This window comes from Squalius cephalus, assembly GCF_949319135.1.
Source record: "Squalius cephalus genome assembly, chromosome: 11".
Taxonomy (NCBI): Eukaryota; Metazoa; Chordata; class Actinopteri; order Cypriniformes; family Leuciscidae; genus Squalius; species Squalius cephalus.
In genome coordinates this window covers 40,430,228-40,451,730 of record NC_137132.1, presented here as the reverse complement: position 1 = coordinate 40,451,730, position 21,503 = coordinate 40,430,228, and the positions used below count along the sequence as shown (strand labels likewise).

Below are 21,503 nucleotides of genomic sequence, written 5' to 3'. Positions count from 1 at the left end.
GCTCGCCTACACTGCTGTCTAGTGTAATGTAAAAGTGAATGTAAAAGTAAGAATTTCATGTCCCTTAAAGTTAAGGGACTACTGGCAGAATATCGCAGAGATGGATTTGGTGAGTTCTGTGCTGATGTACAAGGCCTGTACAGTGCTAGTCTGGAGTATCTTGAGAAGTGGATGACTCCCATGGGAGAGTTCTCAACATTTATGTGGATGGATATGAGTGAGCCACCAGATTGGAATGATGTGGAGGCCTGCATCAAAGAGAGAAGGGGGTGCCAATTGACGCTGTCAAGTGTTTTGACCAGGTCGCCAATCTGAAAAAATTCATAGAAAGGTACAACAGTGATGAGGAGTTCATTGGCCTGTAGGTGCACCAGAAGTGGACCAAATGCTTTGAGAAGGCCAAAAGCATTGGATGCTACTCAGAACTACTGAAGATTTCACAGTTTGTCTTCGCACAATGCAAATGTTGAGAGGGTTTTCTCACTGATGCCAGTGGACGGAGGAGAGGAACCAGCTCTCTGAAAAGTCATTGAGTCATTGAAAGGGATTCTGTTTGTGCAATACAACTTCAGAGACACTTCTTGCAAAGACTTTCATGCTTATTTGTTAAGCAACAAAAAACTGCTGGGAAAGATCAGCTCTACAGCAAAATATAGATGGGCAAACAAGGAGGATGAGGAAGAAAAACAGGATAAAGAGGAAGAAGAAAACTAAAGATAGAAATATTAATATTAGTTTTTGTAAGTTTGTGAGAGCTATTTTTGTTCAATGTGGAGGTATTTTTTAGTTATTTATATTTTATTTATTTTTCTAATACAGAAGAGACATTATTTCATTCATTATTTTTGAAACCTGTCATAATAAAACATGTTGAGTAACCTCTGAGAAGCCTATCTGAATTTGTGTCTTTGGTTATAGATAGTATTTTGTAATATAACAATTTTCTATCCATACAGAGGAGGCATCGCTATACTTTAAAATGTATTGAAATTAATAAGGCATGTTTGAGTAAACTTCGAGGATCATTTGAGTATCTCATTGCCGGGCCGAGTGTCCTGGTTTTCGGTAATCAAAATATGGTCACCCTATCATATATCCCTTTTAATTCCTTTTATAACTGTTTTAATTTTCCTTGCTTTTATTTTGTGATTATTTTAATTCCTTTTTTGTGTAAAGCACTTTGAATTGCCACAGTGTACGAAATGTGCTATAAACTTGCCTTGCCTAACTTAGCATAAAATAAATATATTTCAAATGTATTTATTTTTCATTTGGGCATTTCTGTGTGAAATGTTTTACAGAACGAGAGAATTGGCCATGTAGTGTGTTCCTCCTCATTCAGGCTGTCAAGTCTAGTTTTAAACCCTCTTTGCCAATAGTTTTGGCGATTACATACGTATATAGTATTGAGTTGGATGTAGTTAGGAGGTTCTGCCATATTATAAACAGAAACAGGAACTGACTAGCAGGCACAATGTGACGCATTATTAGAGCTGTCTCATGACTTCACACATAACATCTTTATTATGTCATCTCTTTGCCAGCTGAAAACCCTCCAGTCCCTGACCAGATAGACAGGTTTGTCAACCTTCCTCTCATTTCTCTCCCACTATGTCATTTTGGCCATGGAAAATGTGTGTAGTGCTTAGCTAGAACCATCCAAAGAACCTGTAATACTAGTTTAAACCACACCCGTTCGGGTTTAAAAGGAAATGTACCTCAGCCAGCATCTGTACTTTACCTTGGATTGTCCTTCTCCAGTGTCTCCAGCCTTGGATTGTCCTTCTCCAGTGTCTCTAGCCTTGGATTGTCCTTCTCCAGTGTCTCCAGTGTCTCCAGCCTTGGATTGTCCCTCTCCAGTGACTTCAGTCTTGGATTGTCCCTCTCCAGTGACTCTAGTCTTGGATTGTCCCTCTCCAGTATATTTCCAGTGCCATGGCTTCGTGGGCTCCGGAGGCGTTTGCGTGCCCGATATGCTTGGAAACTCTGAGCGACCCTGCCACCCTTCCCTGTGGACACACGTACTGCCTCCTGTGTATCCAGAAGCACTGGGACCAGCCCTCGACCAAGGGCTCCTGTGAGTGTCCTCAGTGCAGACAGCGCTTCACCCCGAGGCCCGTCCTGGCCAGGAGCAACGTGCTGATGGAGGCGCTGGAGAAGCTGAGGCTGAGCGCGGCTGAGCACCCTGTCCCCGTGTGTGCGGAAGCGTCCCCCCCGTCCGGCCTGTATCCCGCTCTTCCCACGGGATCGCCGGATCTCTGTCCGCTTCATCAGCAGCTGCTGGAGCTCTACTGCTGCCACGACCAACAGCGCATCTGTGACGAGTGTGGCCTTCTGGGACACAAAGGCCATCAGGTGGTGCGTCCGGATGAACAACAGCACAAGATTCAGGTGCGCGACTGCATTTTAACATTTATTACATTTGAGTGTGAATCATACACGCCTTAATTTACCCCAAACTTTTAAAAAAGAAGTAATTATGTGATTATGTGTGTATTCTCACTAAAAGGCCTGGACCGGGTCACATAAACACTGTCTTAAGAACTAGTCTGACCAAATAGCAGTCAGCCAAGAGGGAATCTTACTTCACAGATTCAAGAGAGACCAGTCTACGTTTCTATCTTAACTAATCACCAAACGACTGTGAACATCATATACTAAGATCTTTCTACGAACGCTCCACAGATTAGGGCTGAATGATCATATATTGTGATTATTTTTGTTCCCTCACTATATTGTATCAACACTTTAGGTCTTTGTATCAATATTTTTGAGCTTATGTATTCATCAGTGAATTAAAAAGTAATTATTCCTTATGAAATGAGCAGTATGCGGTCAGCTTATGGTTTAGCGGTATACATGACAGTGAGGTGCACCAGAAGAGCTTCTCTCTAACAGGAGTGACCCCATCTGCTGACTGAAAACAATATAATACTTCTGAATGAATGTGAGGACTTCCTGATCTCACGTGTGGCAATGACACAAAAGAAGCAAACGTGTCTTGAAGTGTCAAGAAAAAATCACCAAAACCTGCACTACTGCTGAAAACTGCACTGCCATACTGTGTCCACAAACAACTTCTTAACAGGGAATCATCTGAATTCAATGAGTAAACATTACTGACCACTAGCTCTGTTTTCAGGGACACTTTTTGATTCAATCCGAATGCAATGATTGGATGGAAGTAGAGATTTAGATTGACTGACTATATGTGTTTAGAATTTCAAAACCATTTACTGCTGCTTGACTCTTATAATATACATTGGCTGATGGCTATTTTGTGTTTTTGTTGTGTGTATGTGTGTCTTGGACTTTGGTACATTGACATTATACTGTATATCTTTGTGATTATTCAGCAAGAGCTGATAGGGTTGAACGCCCGGATTCAAGGGAGCATTGAAGACAGAGAGAGGGTTATTCAGAGCCTTCCCCACGTTTCTCAAGCACACAAGGTAAAAACATCTCTCAATAACCGTGTCAGAAGTATTGCAGCTGTGTGTAGACCCCGTCTGTGTGTTGACCCCGTGATGGGCTGTGTGTTGAACCTGTCTGTGTGTTGACCCTGTGATGGGCTGTGTGTTTGATGGGCTGTGTGTTTGATGGGCTGTGTGTTTGATGGGCTGTGTGTTTGATGGGCTGTGTGTTTGATGGGCTGTGTGTTGAACCTGTCTGTGTGTTGAACCTGTGATGGGCTGTGTGTTGAACCCGTCTGTGTGTTGACCCTGTGATGGGCTGTGTGTTTGATGGGCTGTGTGTTGAACCCGTGTGTGTGTTGACCCCGTGATGGGCTGTGTGTTTGATGGGCTGTGTGTTGAACCCGTGTGTGTGTTGACCCCGTGATGGGCTGTGTGTTTGATGGGCTGTGTGTTTGATGGGCTGTGTGTTGACCCCGTGATGGGCTGTGTGTTTGATGGGCTGTGTGTTGAACCCGTTTGTGTGTTGAACCCGTCTGTGTGTTGAACCCGTCTGTGTGTTGAACCCGTCTGTGTGTTGAACCTGTCTGTGTGTTGAACCTGTCTGTGTGTTGAACCTGTCTGTGTGTTGACCCCGTGATGGGCTGTGTGTTTGATGGGCTGTGTGTTTGATGGGCTGTGTGTTGACCCCGTGATGGGCTGTGTGTTGACCCCGTGATGGGATGTGTGTTTGATGGGCTGTGTGTTGACCCCGTGATGGGCTGTGTGTTGAACCCGTCTGTGTGTTGAACCCGTCTGTGTGTTGAACCCGTCTGTGTGTTGAACCTGTCTGTGTGTTGACCCCGTGATGGGCTGTGTGTTTGATGGGCTGTGTGTTGACCCCGTGATGGGCTGTGTGTTTGATGGGCTGTGTGTTGACCCCGTGATGGGCTGTGTGTTGAACCCGTCTGTGTGTTGACCCTGTGATGGGCTGTGTGTTTGATGGGCTGTGTGTTTGATGGGCTGTGTGTTTGATGGGCTGTGTGTTTGATGGGCTGTGTGTTTGATGGGCTGTGTGTTTGATGGGCTGTGTGTTTGATGGGCTGTGTGTTTGATGGGCTGTGTGTTTGATGGGCTGTGTGTTTGATGGGCTGTGTGTTTGATGGGCTGTGTGTTGAACCCGTGATGGGCTGTGTGTTGAACCCGTGTGTGTGTTGACCCCGTGATGGGCTGTGTGTTTGATGGGCTGTGTGTTGAACCCGTGTGTGTGTTGACCCCGTGATGGGCTGTGTGTTGAACCCGTGTGTGTGTTGACCCCGTGATGGGCTGTGTGTTTGATGGGCTGTGTGTTGAACCTGTGTGTGTGTTGACCCCGTGATGGGCTGTGTGTTTGATGGGCTGTGTGTTTGATGGGCTGTGTGTTGAACCTGTGTGTGTGTTGACCCCGTGATGGGCTGTGTGTTTGATGGGCTGTGTGTTTGATGGGCTGTGTGTTGAACCCGTGTGTGTGTTGACCCCGTGATGGGCTGTGTGTTTGATGGGCTGTGTGTTGAACCTGTCTGTGTGTTGACCCCGTGATGGGCTGTGTGTTTGATGGGCTGTGTGTTTGATGGGCTGTGTGTTGACCCCGTGATGGGCTGTGTGTTTGATGGGCTGTGTGTTGACCCCGTGATGGGCTGTGTGTTTGATGGGCTGTGTGTTGACCCCGTGATGGGCTGTGTGTCCCCCAGGTCTCCCTGCAGCAGCTGATCGAGGACAGCCAGGCCGTGTTCGTGGATGTGTTGAGGAGTGTTGAGCTCAGTCGATCGCAGGTGCTCGAGCTGCTGCACACACACGAGAGCTCGTCCTCTACACACACCCAGGCCCACACACACCAGATACAGCAGGAGATCCTCCTGCTACGCCAGAAGCAAGAGCAGCTCAGAGGACTGGAGCGCATTCAGGACCCAGTCACTTTCCTCAATGTAAGTGCGCAATTCACCTTCAGTAACGGCAGATATTAATAGAGCAGGCGTATAACACTGCTCTACGCAAACAGATGCTAGCGTATGAAAAGATTGCTCTGTTTTTGTTTTGTTTAAAATTGCTACATCTGAAGCTATATATATATATTTACTGTCATACATTAAATCAGAGTAAACTTTTTCTGTTTTAGATCAATAAATATTGACATATTTTTTGCATTTGTTAAATGTCAGAATCGAGCGAGGGAGAATTTTTATGTATTTTTTTGATAACTTTCATCAAAGTCAGAAGTATACATACACTTCCTTAGTATTTGGTAGAATTGCCCCGAAACTGTTTCGCTTGGGCCAAATGTTTTGGGTATCCTTCCACAAGCTTTCTACAATAGTTTGCTGGACTTTTGGCCCACTCCTCTTGACAGAACTGGTGTAACTGGGTCAGGTTTGTAGGCCTTCTTGTCTCGCCTTTTCAGTGCCGCCCACAAATTTTGTATGGGATTGAGATCAGGGCTTTGTGATGGCCACTCCAATACCTTGACTTTGTTGTCCTTAAGCCACTTTGTAACTAATTTGGAGGTATGCTTGGGGTCATTGTCCATTTGGAAGACCCATTTGCGCCCAAGCTTTAACTTCCTGGCTGATGTCTTCAGATGTTGCTTCAATATATCCACAACATTCTCTTTTCTCATGATGCCATCTATTTTGTGAAGTGCACCAGTCCCTTCTGCAGCAAAGCAGCCCCACAACATTATACTGCCACCCCCATGCTTCACAGTTGGGATGGTGTTCTGAGGCTTCAAAGCTTCGCCCTCTTTCCTCCAAATATACCGTTTATCATTATGGCCAAACAGTTCAATTTTTGTTTCATCAGACCACAGGACATGTCTCCAGAAATTAAGATTTTTGTCCCCATGTGCAGTTGCAAACTGTAGTCTGGCTTTTTTATGGTGGTTTTGAAGTAATGGCTTTCTTCTCCCAGAGTAACCTTTTAGCTCATGGTGGTACAGGACTCGTTTTACTGTGGATAATGACCAGTCTTACCAGTTTCAGCTAGCATCTTCACAAGGTCTTTTGCTGTTGTCCTGGGATTGATTCGCACATTTCGCACCAAAAAACTTTCCTAGGGAATCCGTCTCCTTCCTGAGCGGTGTGATGGTTGTACATTCCCATGTTTTTTAGACTTGCGTATTATTGTCTGAACAGATGAACGTGGGACCTTCAGGCATCTGGAAATTGCACCTAAGGATGAGCCACACTTGTGGAGGTCCACAGTTCTTTTCCTGATGTCTTGGTTGATTTCTCTTGATTTTCCCATGGTGTCAAAGAAAGAGGCTCTGTGTTTGAGGTGTGCCTTCATATGCATCCACAGGTGTGCCACCAATTAACTCAAATGGAATCAATTAACCTATCAGAAGCTTCTTAAGATCAGAATGGAGTCATCTGGAGTTTTCTTTTTGTTTAAAGACACAATAAACTTAGTGTATGTATACTTCTGACTTTGATGAAAGTTATCAAAAAAATACATAAAAATTCTCCCTCGCTCGATTCTGGCATTTAACAAATGCAAAAAATATGTCAATATTTATTGATCTAAAACAGAAAAAGTTTACTCTGATTTAATGTATGACAGTAAAGAAATAAAAGTTTTTGTGTTTTTTTCTGAAGTGTATGTAAATATCTGGTTTCAACTGTATATATATATATATATCAGTACAGTACTGTTTAATAGTTTGGTTGCAGTTCGGTCTGCTCACCAAGGCTGCTATTATTTGGTCAACAATACACTAAAACCAGTAGGTAACCGTTTACTATAGGTAACCGTTTGAAACAACATGAATAAAGAGAAAATACATTGTTGTTGTTGTTTTTCTGGCTAATACAGTTAATGGAGATTATGAAACCATAGACATTTATGAGATTATGCAAACACTTGTAATTGTATACTGGTTATTTAACTTGTGCTGATATCTCAGGCGTGTGTGGCTGGTATTATAAAGGACAGTATGATCATTGTGAACAGGCCAGAGGATGAAGGCGTCTTGAATACCTCTGCGTATCTATCGATCGTATCTTACCATGGTATAATGTCTGAGACTCATGAGACTGAAAATCCTGCAGAAAATGATGCTTGTCATGATTCCTCAGGCGTTCACGAGCGTGGACTGTGCGGATCCGCCTGTGAGCATCGCAGCGATGGAGACCTGGACCCCGCAGGCGCTGGTGTCAGGGGTCAGGTCGGCTCTGGAGGCTTTCAGAGAGGCGCTGGAGGACCTCACCAAAACCAGCCTGGCCCGTGTCTTCAGAGTCGGTGAGTTGTGGAGCAGCTTCATCTGCAATATCCTCTGGTCCTCCTCCATCCGCTCTACCCACTCTCTGCTGCTTCAAACCAGTCCTGTTCAGACTCTAATCATTTCTGTTCAGACATTTATCATTTCTGTTCAGACTTTAATCATTTCTGTTCAGACTTTAATCATTTCTGTTCAGACTTTAATCATTTCTGTTCAGACTTTAATCATTTCTGTTCAGACTTTAATCATTTCTGTTCAGACTTTAATCATTTCTGTTCAGACTTTAATCATTTGAGAAGCGACAAACTCTCTGCGTTCACATAACTGTGGTAAAGTCACATGGTCTTTCATAGCTCATTGATTTGAACTAGAATAAAGTGTATGGTTGCCAAGCAACATAGACATTTCGTAGATTATTACAGAAATGCTTCAAACACATTTATATTTATTTGTGTTTTACTATAGCAGAATTTAGTATCTGAATTATTTGCTTTCTATAATAATCTATGAGCCATTCTACCGAATGGGTGACATTTGCCTGTTGTAAGTTTTAAAAATTAAACACATTTTTTAATCTTATTTCCAATACTGAATCTAATAACACACATTTCACAGTTCAAAATGTATATTGGTCAATATCAGGTAACTTTATTTCATTTTTTACAAGGTTTCAAAGTGTGAGATTTTTCGGTCCGTGTACTTTTTCGTTCATTCATTGTTCTATTTCGGAATGAAAGATGAAATTTAAAAAAGGGTGCAGCTTTGTTTTTTGTTTAAAAGAAAAAAAGCAGAAATGGCGGTATTTTGTTTTCCAAATGTATTGTTGTCATCAAATAATAGTATTAGAAAATTGGACGACATTTCCGATCGTTTTTTAATTTGTAATATTTATTTGTACGTTTATTGTATTTCATTTGACTGATCCTATCTTTACCCGGAAGTAAATTACACCGTCGTGCGAAGTCATAGATATATACACTAGATGTCGGACATGTAACCTATTTATGTCCGACACGGTCAGACACGTATTTATCATTGAGTCCAGAGAAAATTTAAGGTTTTGATATTAAGATAATCTACTTCTTTTTCAAAATATAATGCATAGTGTTAGTAGGCCTAAGTTTATTAGTCACATTCTTCCATTTGAGTAAACTTGGGGATGCGTGGGATTTCCCCCTTTCTGGTCAATGTATCCCTGCCTCTGCTTAATAATTTTTATCCTCGGTGGGGATAAATTTATCCCCCCCTCAAAGTGATCAGTGCTATACACTAGTGGCGAGACGGATCACAAAACTTATCACGGATCCGTGGTTTGATTAAAGTCAATTTTATTTTAAAATGCGCTACTTTGGCTGGCTCTGATATAGCTGCCGCAGCCTCTCTGTAATCACCACGCACTCTGCAGACTTGCTCAATGTCCCGCCCACGGCGCTATCTGATTGGTTACATCTCACGAGTAATAGCCTATCAACACTTGCGAGACGCCACCCACTTTTCAACAGGCCCACCTAAAACTTAAAAAAAAAAAAAAAACTTTTAATATATTCTAATTTTGTCAAGAATTATAAAAAATCGTCAATAAGCTGTGTTGGATGTGTACTAAAATAGTCTAAATTTTTAGTTTTAAAAACAATTTTAAAAAGCTGGCTATGTCTATTTTGATGTTTCTGCACAAGTTCAGCAGACAGTAGGCTAGTTTGGGTTTGTTCCGATCAGAGCTCGTGAGCAGAGAGTGCATTTCTGAATATATTCCGCTCCGGTCGGTCATTACGCAGGGTCGCTCGCCCAACCCAGAATGGCCTGAGACTGGTTCGAAAATATGCGGAATAAGGGCTGCCTCTGACTAAATTTTTTTTTTTTTTCTAGTCGGCTAGTAGTTGTTCATTTAAGCCATTCGTTGACAAATCGCCTCTTTATATTAATTTAATTAGCCTACTTAAATATGCTATATAGCCTACAGGATAATGAGCGTTATGACCGCACGCATAAAGCTTGCAACAAAGAACGGTTAAAGTAATGATTATGAATGTGTCTAAATTAGCAAGGAGACATTTAATTGTTTATTAATAAACAAGTGTTTTCTGTGTCGCTGCAAAGATGAAGTTCTTTTGAAGTCGACTCCCATGAACGCCAGAGAGAAATGCACATTTTATATGGATTTCATAATCAGAGAGTATAGCCTATTTCTTTTGGTTTTGAATATTTTCGTTTAAAAGTAGACATTTCAAGCTTTCTGTAATAGATAGCCCATATTTCTCAAATCTGTGATGCACAAGCTGAGTTTCGGCGCCCTCCAGTTCACGTGCAATGCAAGTGATTGTGCTTTAATTATTACATTGTCTGCTATATTTGCTTCTTATTTATACGGGCAATTGGTTGATAAAACATTGATCAAAATTAAGATACAATTTATACAAAACGAAAATCTTTTTAAATTAGTTTTCTACAAAACAAAACTTAATGAAGTGGTCAAAATCATGTTTTACCAAAAACAGCGCCGTTGCTAGGAGGGCGCCAGCGCCTCTGCCTCGCGAGTGGATGATAGCCCTGAAGACGCCTAGCAATGGTATACCTTTAGTGGTAGTATACCTTTAGTTAAGTTATACCTTAAGAGTCTTAGTAGCGCGCTAAGAGACAACATCAATGGAAAACGCAGCCCAGGTATGATGCGTATGATGCATAATGGAGATTCCAAAGCACTCTTCTTTGGTCAGAACCATGGAGAGCGAACGCGGATAGGTCCGTCCTATGCACCGAAACTTTTAACTATGCAACAAAATATTTAAAGAGCATCAAGCTATTCAAATCTAGATTATATATACGCACAGATGATATAACAGTAGGCTATATTAGTCAATATTTTTTATTAGGTTAAACAGTGATTGGATAACATTTTTAATTTTACATTTTTAATTTAAGGCCCACTCACAATTGGGCTGGCCCATCCAAAACTGAAATCCTGGCGCCGTGCCTGGGCTAAAGCAAAGGTTTTTTGATTGCTCACTCACTCTTGAGCGTCTGGCGCGAGTGATTTCAATGTCAAGACGCGTTTACACGCGTCTAGAGGTCCTGAATGAGGCGTTGAATGAGGCGTTTAGCGCGGAGCGGTAGACGCGAGTGAGGCGAATTGACAGATTTATAATGCATATGTCTTTTCTATCATTTCACTGTATCTCAGCATCGCGATGTAAAGTTAACGTTATTACTTTAACAGCAGCAGTAAAACTGTTTCTACTGTGATGGTTTAACTTTGCAATCAATCCGTGGTTCAGCAGAGGCTGATATATGACAATAGATGACATTTCGGCTAATTTATCTGATCCTGTCCATTAGCTTTGATCCATGTACGGCTTTTCAGAATATCACCAAGTACAAATATTTATGTAATATTTCAGCGCGAAAACTCTAGCTAGCTAGCTGGGAACAATGAAAAGGGTCCAGAGCAGCATATCATATTTTACAAGACCGTCACAAAAAACAAAAAACAAAAACAACAACCTAAAACTGCAAATGAGAATGTTACTACAGGTAGCCTACGATGGACGGCAACTCCCAGCTTCAGCAGAACTCACAGTCCCAGGTTGACTCAAATGAACAAGGACCACAGTGTTGGGAAAGATAAGATATTAGAGTAAAAATATTGCGTTAGGCTACTTCATGAGTTAATAAGAAAAAAGATTTTACAATTCCTGCAAATGTGATGAAGTTCATGTTCTCATGATTTATTTTTATGAATAAAAATGTTTCAAAACATCCCCCCCTCTGTTTTTTTCTCAAATCGCACCCTGTATATACAGTATATATATATATATATATATATATATATATATATATATATATGTAAATATATATATATATATATATATATATATATATATATATATATATATATATATATATACTGTATATGCTAGCCTATATATTTAAGTAGCAATAGTTAATTCTAAGTTTACTCAAGTGGAAGAATGTGACTAATAAATTTAGGCCTACTAACACTATGCATTATATTTTGAAAAAGAAGTAGATTATCTTAATATAAAAACCTTAAATTTTCTCTGGACTCAATGATAAATACATGTCTGACCGTGTCGGACATAAATAGGTTACATGTCCGACATCTAGTGTAAATTCGCACGACGGTGTAATTTACTTCCGGGTAAAGATAGGATCAGTCAAATGAAATACAATAAACGTACAAATAATTTGTTACATTTTTTTTTCAAATAAGTATTACAAATTAAAAATCGATCGGAAATGTCGTCCAATTTTCTAATACTATTATTTGATGACAACAATAGCCTACATTTGGAAAACAAAATACAGCCATTTCTGCTTTTTTTCTTTTAAACAAAAAACAAAGCTGCACCCTTTTTTAAATTTCATCTTTCATTCCGAAATAGAACAATGAATGAACGAAAAAGTACACGGACCTTTTTCTCAGTCCTGTTACCGAAACTCATGTGTCTTTTTAAAAGCATGTCAACTCTTTTCTTTGTTTTCCTGTGTTTATTTGAAATGATCTAGTTTGAATTATATTTATCACTAAAAATCACTGTATATGCACACAAGGGTGAATTAAAAAAAACTGCAAAGCCATTTTTCATTTTAAATGAGACCCAAACCTCAAGTTTATATATATATTAAGTCAAGTCAAGTTTATTTATATAGCGCTTTTCACAACATAGGTTGTATCAAAGCAGCTTCACAGTATTAAATTAAAACAATACATCAATGTTTGTTTCTAGTGGAAACACGCGTGGTCCACGTTTGGTAATGCTGATCAATAGTGTTGTTGATTGATTAATTAAATTAAATATCCCCAAATATCCCCAACTGAGCAAGCCAAAGGCAACAGTGGCAAGGAACCGAAAAACTCCATCAGGTGACCTAATGGAGAAAAAAAACCTTGGGAGAACCCAGGCTCAGTCGGGGGCCAGTTCTCCTCTTACATGATATATCTATCATGTAATTAATTAAGCCTAGACGCAGCTGAAGAGAGCCATCTGTCATGTGCTGCAGTGCCCTGACACTGAGAGTAATGCTTCATTCTGACACCACAACCAGGAGTCTAATTAATGTGCGTGTGAATGTGACTTTTACCATGAATGTAAAGCAGATGTATCAGTGAAATAGTGCTCTAGTGTATGTGTAAGTGTATTAGTGTATTAATGATCTAGTGATCTAGGGCCCTATTCTAACGATCTTAAGAGCATGGTCTAAAGCGCAGGGCACAGGTTCACTGTAGGCGTGTCTGAATCCACTTTTGCTAGTTTAACGATGGGAAAAATGGTCGGTGCTCCCGGCGCATGGTCTAAAAGGGTTGTCCCTATTCACTTTTACGTGCGTTAAACCAATCAGAGTCTCATCTGTGTAGGAGGAGTTCAAGTATCTTGGGGTCTTGTTCACGAGTGAGGGAAGGATGGAACGGGAGATTGACAGGCGGATCGGTGCAGCTTCTGCAGTAATGCGGTCCCTGTGCCGATCTGTCGTGGTGAAGAAGGAGCTGAGCCGCAAGGCAAATCTCTCGATTTACTGGTCAATCTACGTTCCTACACTCACCATGAGCTGTGGGTCATGACCGAAAGGACAAGATCCCGGATACAGGCGGCCGAAATGAGCTTTCTCCGCAGGGTGGCTGGGCGATCCCTTAGAGATAGGGTGAGAAGCTCGGTCACTCGGGAGGAGCTCAGAGTAGAGCCGCTGCTCCTCCACATCGAGAGGGGTCAGCTGAGGTGGCTCGGGCATCTGTTCCGGATGCCTCCTGGACGCCTTCCCGGGAAGGTGTTCCGGGCATGTTCCACCGGGAGGAGACCCCGGGGAAGACCTAGGACACGCTGGAGACACTATGTCTCCCGGCTGGCCTGGGAACGCCTCGGTGTCCCCCCGGAAGAGCTGGAGGAAGTGTCTAGGGAGAGGGAAGTCTGGGCATCCCTGCTTAGACTGCTGCGCTCGCGACCCGGCCCCGGATAAGCGGAAGAAGATGGATGGATGGAGTCTCGTCTCCCATTCCCTTTAAATGCCAGTTGCGCTCGCGCCATGGCGGATTCGCTATTTACATGACGGACTTTGATAGTGGAAAGACTGAAGCCGTCTCCAGGGCGCAAACGGATCTGCTCGTACGCGAGGTAAAAGTGCGCAAGCAGAACATCTATGGGACAAGCCGGATTCACCATATCTTTATGTACACAGTAATAATCTTTTACATTGTAATCCTTTTAATTTTAATATTTGTCATGTTTGTGTGCTGCTGTGCGTCCCTGTGTGTGTAATAAGCAGAGTGTGTGTGTAATAAGCAGAGTGTGTGTGTAATAAGCAGAGTGTGTGCGCGCTGTGGACCCGCCTATAGGCGCACATTACAACAAAATAATATTGTGCCATTGACTTTAGACCAGGTCTCAGTCGGTCAATGGCTCAGTCTATTTCTGTTGCCTCAAAATAGCAACGGTCCAACAATGCACCTGAACACACACTCGTTCTCAGACCAGCAGCCCAGGGGCGCAGATGCATTTGCTGTTTAAACAATGTGGCGCAGGACGTGAAAATGAAAACTGCGTTGGACTGAAACTAGCAAAAAACACTTGCGTCGCGCTTGGCGCTGCATTGCGTCGGGTGTAAGATAGGGCCCTAAGTGTATTAGTGATCTAGTGATCTAGTGTATTAGTGATATAGTGATCTAGTGTATTAGTGATATAGTGTATTAGTGATCTAGTGTATTAGTGATCTAGTGATCTAGTGTATTAGTGATATAGTGATATAGTGATCTAGTGTATTAGTGTATTAGTGATATAGTGATCTAGTGTATTAGTGATATAGTGTATTAGTGATCTAGTGATCTAGTGATCTAGTGTATTAGTGATCTAGTGATCTAGTGTATTAGTGTATTAGTGATATAGTGATCTAGTGTATTAGTGATATAGTGTATTAGTGATCTAGTGATCTAGTGATCTAGTGTATTAGTGATCTAGTGATCTAGTGTATTAGTGATCTAGTGTATTAGTGATCTAGTGATCTAGTGTATTAGTGATCTAGTGTATTAATGATATAGTGATCTAGTGTATTAGTGATATATTGTATTAGTGATCTAGTGTATTAGTGATCTAGTGTATTAGTGATATAGTGTATTAGTGATATAGTGATCTAGTGATCTAGTGTATTAGTGATCTAGTGTATTAGTGATCTAGTGTATTAGTGATCTAGTGTATTAGTGATATAGTGATCTAGTGATCTAGTGTATTAGTGATATAGTGTATTAGTGATATAGTGATCTAGTGATCTAGTGTATTAGTGATCTAGTGTATTAGTGATCTAGTGATCTAGTGTATTAGTGATCTAGTGATCTAGTGTATTAGTTATCTAGTGTATAATGATCTAGTGTATTAGTAATCTAGTGATCTAGTGATCTAGTGTATTAGTGATCTAGTGATCTAGTGTATTAGTGATCTAGTGATCTAGTGTATTAGTGATCTAGTGATCTAGTGTATTAGTTATCTAGTGTATAATGATCTAGTGTATTAGTGATCTAGTGATCTAGTGTATTAGTGATCTAGTGATCTAGTGTATTAGTGATCTAGTGTATTAGTGATCTAGTGATCTAGTGTATTAGTGATCTAGTGATCTAGTGTATTAGTTATCTAGTGTATAATGATCTAGTGTATTAGTGATCTAGTGATCTAGTGTATAATGATCTAGTGTATTAGTGATCTAGTGATCTAGTGTATTAGTGATCTAGTGTATTAGTTATCTAGTGTATTAGTTATCTAGTGTATAATGATCTAGTGTATTAGTGATCTAGTGATCTAGTGTATTAGTGATCTAGTGTATTAGTGATCTAGTGATCTAGTGTATTAGTGATCTAGTGTATTAGTGATCTAGTGTATTAGTGATATAGTGATCTAGTGATCTAGTGTATTAGTGATCTAGTGATCTAGTGTATTAGTGATCTAGTGTATTAGTGATCTAGTGTATTAGTGATCTAGTGTATTAGTGATATAGTGTATTAGTGATATAGTGATCTAGTGATCTAGTGTATTAGTGATCTAGTGATCTAGTGTATTAGTGATCTAGTGTATTAGTGATCTAGTGTATTAGTGATCTAGTGATCTAGTGTATTAGTGATCTAGTGTATTAGTGAAAGTGTATTAGTGATCTAGTGTATTAGGGATCTAGTGATCTAGTGTATTAGTGATCTAGTGTATTAGGGATCTAGTGATCTAGTGTATTAGTGATCTAGTGATCTAGTGTATTAGTGATCTAGTGTATTAGTGATCTAGTGTATTAGTGAAAGTGTATTAGTGATATAGTGATATATCCCATGTTCCCCTGCAGTGAACGATGCAGCCGCTCTGGCACAATCATCCAGTCAGTCATGTGACCCAGCCGTTGTCTCCAGCCAATCACAGCCGCCGAATACAGGGGTCTAGTGATCTAGTGATCTAGTGTATTAGTGATATAGTGATCTAGTGTATTAGTGATATAGTGTATTAGTGATCTAGTGTATTAGTGATCTAGTGATCTAGTGTATTAGTGATATAGTGATATAGTGATCTAGTGTATTAGTGTATTAGTGATATAGTGATCTAGTGTATTAGTGATATAGTGTATTAGTGATCTAGTGATCTAGTGATCTAGTGTATTAGTGATCTAGTGATCTAGTGTATTAGTGTATTAGTGATATAGTGATCTAGTGTATTAGTGATATAGTGTATTAGTGATCTAGTGATCTAGTGATCTAGTGTATTAGTGATCTAGTGATCTAGTGTATTAGTGATCTAGTGTATTAGTGATCTAGTGTATTAGTGATATAGTGATCTAGTGTATTAGTGATATATTGTATTAGTGATCTAGTGTATTAGTGATCTAGTGTATTAGTGATATAGTGTATTAGTGATATAGTGATCTAGTGATCTAGTGTATTAGTGATCTAGTGTATTAGTGATCTAGTGTATTAGTGATATAGTGATCTAGTGATCTAGTGTATTAGTGATATAGTGTATTAGTGATATAGTGATCTAGTGATCTAGTGTATTAGTGATCTAGTGTATTAGTGATCTAGTGATCTAGTGTATTAGTGATCTAGTGATCTAGTGTATTAGTTATCTAGTGTATAATGATCTAGTGTATTAGTGATCTAGTGATCTAGTGATCTAGTGTATTAGTGATCTAGTGATCTAGTGTATTAGTGATCTAGTGATCTAGTGTATTAGTGATCTAGTGATCTAGTGTATTAGTTATCTAGTGTATAATGATCTAGTGTATTAGTGATCTAGTGATCTAGTGTATTAGTGATCTAGTGATCTAGTGTATTAGTGATCTAGTGTATTAGTGATCTAGTGATCTAGTGTATTAGTGATCTAGTGATCTAGTGTATTAGTTATCTAGTGTATAATGATCTAGTGTATTAGTGATCTAGTGATCTAGTGTATAATGATCTAGTGTATTAGTGATCTAGTGATCTAGTGTATTAGTTATCTAGTGTATAATGATCTAGTGTATTAGTGATCTAGTGATCTAGTGTATTAGTGATCTAGTGTATTAGTGATCTAGTGATCTAGTGATCTAGTGTATTAGTGATCTAGTGTATTAGTGATCTAGTGTATTAGTGATATAGTGATCTAGTGATCTAGTGTATTAGTGATCTAGTGTATTAGTGATCTAGTGTATTAGTGATCTAGTGTATTAGTGATCTAGTGTATTAGTGATATAGTGTATTAGTGATATAGTGATCTAGTGATCTAGTGTATTAGTGATCTAGTGATCTAGTGATCTAGTGTATTAGTGATCTAGTGTATTAGTGATCTAGTGTATTAGTGATCTAGTGATCTAGTGTATTAGTGATCTAGTGTATTAGTGAAAGTGTATTAGTGATCTAGTGTATTAGGGATCTAGTGATCTAGTGTATTAGTGATCTAGTGTATTAGGGATCTAGTGATCTAGTGTATTAGTGATCTAGTGATCTAGTGTATTAGTGATCTAGTGTATTAGTGATCTAGTGTATTAGTGATCTAGTGTATTAGTGAAAGTGTATTAGTGATATAGTGATATATCCCATGTTCCCCTGCAGTGAACGATGCAGCCGCTCTGGCACAATCATCCAGTCAGTCATGTGACCCAGCCGTTGTCTCCAGCCAATCACAGCCGCCCTCACTAAACCCAGGTAAACACACACTATCCTCAGTGGACAATGAACTCATCTTGCTAGATTGTTATTTCTGAAGCCGGCTTCTTCTCAGCTTTTCAGATTACAGAAGTAAAGTCTGACTCTGCAAAACCGGATGTTAAACCCAAAGTCCAAGCTTCTTCTCCTGCAACACAAGAACACCACACGAATCGAGGCTCTGCCAGTCCTGGTAAATAATCAAGAGTATTAGATTACACAGTACTTTTGACTAATCACAGGAATAAAGTTACTCTTACTAATAATGAGAAATACAAACCCAAACTCAAAAGATTTGCATTATGGGGCAGAGGCTTGTGTAAATAAATGTTACAATGCAAAAATCTTAATGGTACTAAAAGTAGTGTGTGTCATATATTTCACATGATTTCTATATATGATAAATAATGACATATTTTTATAATAAAAGAGAAGAGTTGACGTTAAAAGTCTCTTATTGGTCTTATTAACCAAGCTCTCCATAAAAAAACAAAACAAGGTCTACAGTTTAATAAAATAACACATTATAAAGACACTTCATATTTAATGATTTGTTAATGGCATTTAATAGATTACAACCTTCAATAAGACAGTTGCAATTGGTTTGTAAAAGGTGTTTTTATTCATAATTCATATTTATTTATTTTAGTTTTTGCTGCATTTACACACTCTGACCAGCATGTGGCGTTTTGAGCGCTTCGAAACAGTGAATAATTTTGCGAAGCAATTTCTGAAATTGATTCAAAGTTTAGAAAAGCTTTGGTTCACCCATCGCTACCTAAAATATGCATATATTATGTATAGTACACACAAGTTTTGTAGGCGTAAAATGTGACCTAGACGTGTTTTCCTGAGATGTGCCCTATTACACATCTTCACTGTGTCTCTACAGCGGAGGGGTCAGCGGCGTGCTGTCTGGCTAAACCAGCACCTAAAACCCGAGAGGAGATGCTTAAATGTGAGATCAACTGGTACTGATTTTGCACAAATATGTCCTTTCTCTTTCTTTCAGTAATGTTTAATGTTGTGTTTTCTTTCAGTCCGCACAGAGCTTACTCTGGATCCCAATAGTGCTTTCCGTCAGATCCGTCTGTCTGATGGCTATCGCAAGGCGACGCTGTGCGCGGAGAGCCAGAACTACCCGGCTCACGCGGACCGCTTCGTGTTCTGGAGGCAGGTGATGTGTGCGGAGCCGCTGGCCGGGGGCCCGAGCTACTGGGAGCTGGAGTGGACCGGGCACAGGGTAATACAGCACACTTCAAATCAAGCGTAGCGTCAGTTCTGGCAGGGCACGCTAGTCAAGCTCGCATCAGTGACTCTCAGCTGACCCACACCTATAGGAATACGACACTATCACCGTACTCATATATCAGCCCCTTCAGTATTATCAGCTGCTACCGCGTTTCTCAGGAGCGATTACCCTCCTCCCTCCCCAGCTCCTCCTCTCGCCCAGTCAGGATCTGGCCTTCTGACTCCCCTTGAATCAGAATAAATTCTCAAATTATGTTGTACTTTAAAATCTTGAATTAAATATATTTGCAAACATTCATGTTGGTTCTGTTGTGTTTACCATAAGGGGGGTTATTGCTGCTCTTATCCATGCTAGGCCTCATGGATGCGCAGGGAGTTCTCGCCCAGAACAGAACCGGACCACCAATCCACACTGTATGCAATTGCCAATCGGATTTAACGATAGTGGTCCTGACAGAACTGACTATTCCCATATTTATATTTATATTTCTAACATTAATGTTTAGTTTTTGACACACAAAAGCCTTACTGTCCATAGGGTCCATAGGAACTATTGTTTGTATTGGGAAATTGTACCATTTTTATGTTTAAATCCCAAAGTTTATCTCTTTATCATACGCGTACAGTCTGAGTCCGCAATAGTCAAGTAGATCAACAATATAGATTGTTCAAAGCAGCTTTACAGTAATAACAGGAGATTACAGTAACAGAGAGTGTTTAGGCTTTACAGCAGATCTAGAATAAAGTTATTGTCCAGATAAAGTTAGTTTGATTGATTCACTTCCGTTGTAAAGATCATTAGTTATTAACTTAGGGGCCGCTAACACACACCGTTCTCACAGAAAACAGAAAACTTTTAATGTGTTCTGGCCGTTCATTCACACACAGCAGTGTTAGGTGGCTCGAGAACACACACACTGAAACAGGTTACTAACTGCCTTCGCCAAATCACTCGTCTGGCCAGAGGAAAAGCTCTGAAAAGTTTCAAAGATTAACGTGCACGTAACCCAGCAAACACACTATTGCAGTAGTCAAGCCTAGACGTGACAAATACATGCAGAGTTTCTGATTGTCAGAAGGGCAGTGAATGTCACATACTGTAGAGATGATAGACAGAGATAGACTGACCCAGGTCTGAAGCTGGTGGAGTAGGATCTCCTGATCAGCGGTGGCAAAAGCAGGGGCACTTCTGAGATACTAGCGCAGGCACATGATCTGAGGCTTTCTCTCGCAGCACTTGGTTGTAATGAAGCCAAATTTGGTAAGAATCATTACAGCTACACCTGAGAATTAGACTACATTATAATCAGATCTTCATCTAACTAGAAAAAGAGAATCCTATCAAACTGACAATAAATAAGTCTAGTCGTGAGATTTCTCTTCCTCCTTCCATCTGTGTGTGTGTGTGTGTGTGTGAGAGGCAGATTAATGTTGATGACGCGGATCATTGCTGTGTGCAGGTGACGGTCGGCGTGGCGTATAAAGACATGGATCGCTCCTCAGCCGAGGACAGTGCCAGACTGGGCCACAACACACACTCCTGGAGCCTGTACTGGTCCGGCAAGGCCTTCTCCCTGTGGCATGCTGGGAGAGAGACGGCTCTGGCGGGTCCTAAAGCCCGGCGTGTGGGAGTGTATGTGGACCAGCAGGCCGGAGAACTGGCTTTCTACCGCGTCTCACACACTCAGGCCCAGGAGATCTGCTGCGTTCACACACACTTCCACAGGCCGCTGTTCGCCAGCTTCCGCTTCTGGTCTGGAGTCGGCTCCTCCGTCTCCATCTGTGAGCTCAACTAGGAGGAGGACAGGTTTACTGACGGAGAAGATGAAGAGCTCCTCCTTCACTCTCCTCTATCAGCCTCAACTGAAGAGAAGATCATCTTTAGAGACAAAGAAGAATATCAGCTGTTAAACATATGCATTTATGCCTTTCTATATCTGTTTCTTGTCACTACTGGACTATGAAAATAAAAGCTAATACTAATGCATCAAAAGGTTTTGTGATATATGATGAATTTGTCTGTAACTTGGATTCAAATAAGAGCAGATGTGATCATTAAGCTCAATTATCTGTACTCTACACACACACACACACACAGCAGTTACACAGGGGTTAAAGTGGGCACCTGGCACCTCAGATAAATTAATAAGAAGAAATAGGGCAGGATGAGGAGACTGAGAGAAAAAGAAAGACTGGTGGATGAGGAGAGAGCAGGTATTGACAAATAATCGAATGCTCACTGACATGGTTTTAAAGCTATTTCTTATCCATTTTTGGATAAAAAAAATTGCACATATGTAGGTCAGAGAAATCCAGATTTTCTCGGGGGAACATGGGGGGGGGGGGGGGGGGCTGTGGATGGTAATATGGATGGTAATATGGGCTGGCGTGGCCAGGGCTGAAGTTTTGTCCCAGTCCATTTTCAGCCCAGCCAATTTTTCACATAGTATCGTCA

At 40.5% G+C, this 21,503-nt stretch overlaps 1 protein-coding gene across 1 annotated transcript; it reads left to right on the top strand.

Moving 5' to 3' along the window:
* The first annotated feature begins 1,698 nt into the window (after positions 1–1,698).
* On the top strand, positions 1,699–21,037 carry ftr86 (finTRIM family, member 86). The gene is made up of 9 exons (XM_079885366.1): positions 1,699–2,391; positions 3,357–3,452; positions 5,123–5,356; positions 7,502–7,664; positions 17,705–17,797; positions 17,874–17,990; positions 18,690–18,755; positions 18,838–19,040; positions 20,509–21,037. The coding sequence occupies exons 1-9, from the start codon at positions 1,936–1,938 to the stop codon at positions 20,842–20,844; spliced, it is 1,764 nt and encodes a 587-aa protein (XP_079741492.1). The 5' UTR covers positions 1,699–1,935; the 3' UTR covers positions 20,845–21,037.
* The last annotated feature ends 466 nt before the right edge of the window (positions 21,038–21,503 follow it).

What these genes read in the sequence shown, in the direction of transcription:
- ftr86 (XM_079885366.1), top strand. Translation starts at nt 1,936, where the DNA reads ATGGCTTCGTGGGCTCCGGAGGCGTTTGCGTGCCCGATATGCTTGGAA. An exon ending in AACAACAGCACAAGATTCAG is followed by an intron (nt 2,392 to 3,356) that starts GTGCGCGACTGC and finishes GTGATTATTCAG; the next exon opens with CAAGAGCTGATAGGGTTGAA. An exon ending in GGCCCGTGTCTTCAGAGTCG is followed by an intron (nt 7,665 to 17,704) that starts GTGAGTTGTGGA and finishes GTTCCCCTGCAG; the next exon opens with TGAACGATGCAGCCGCTCTG.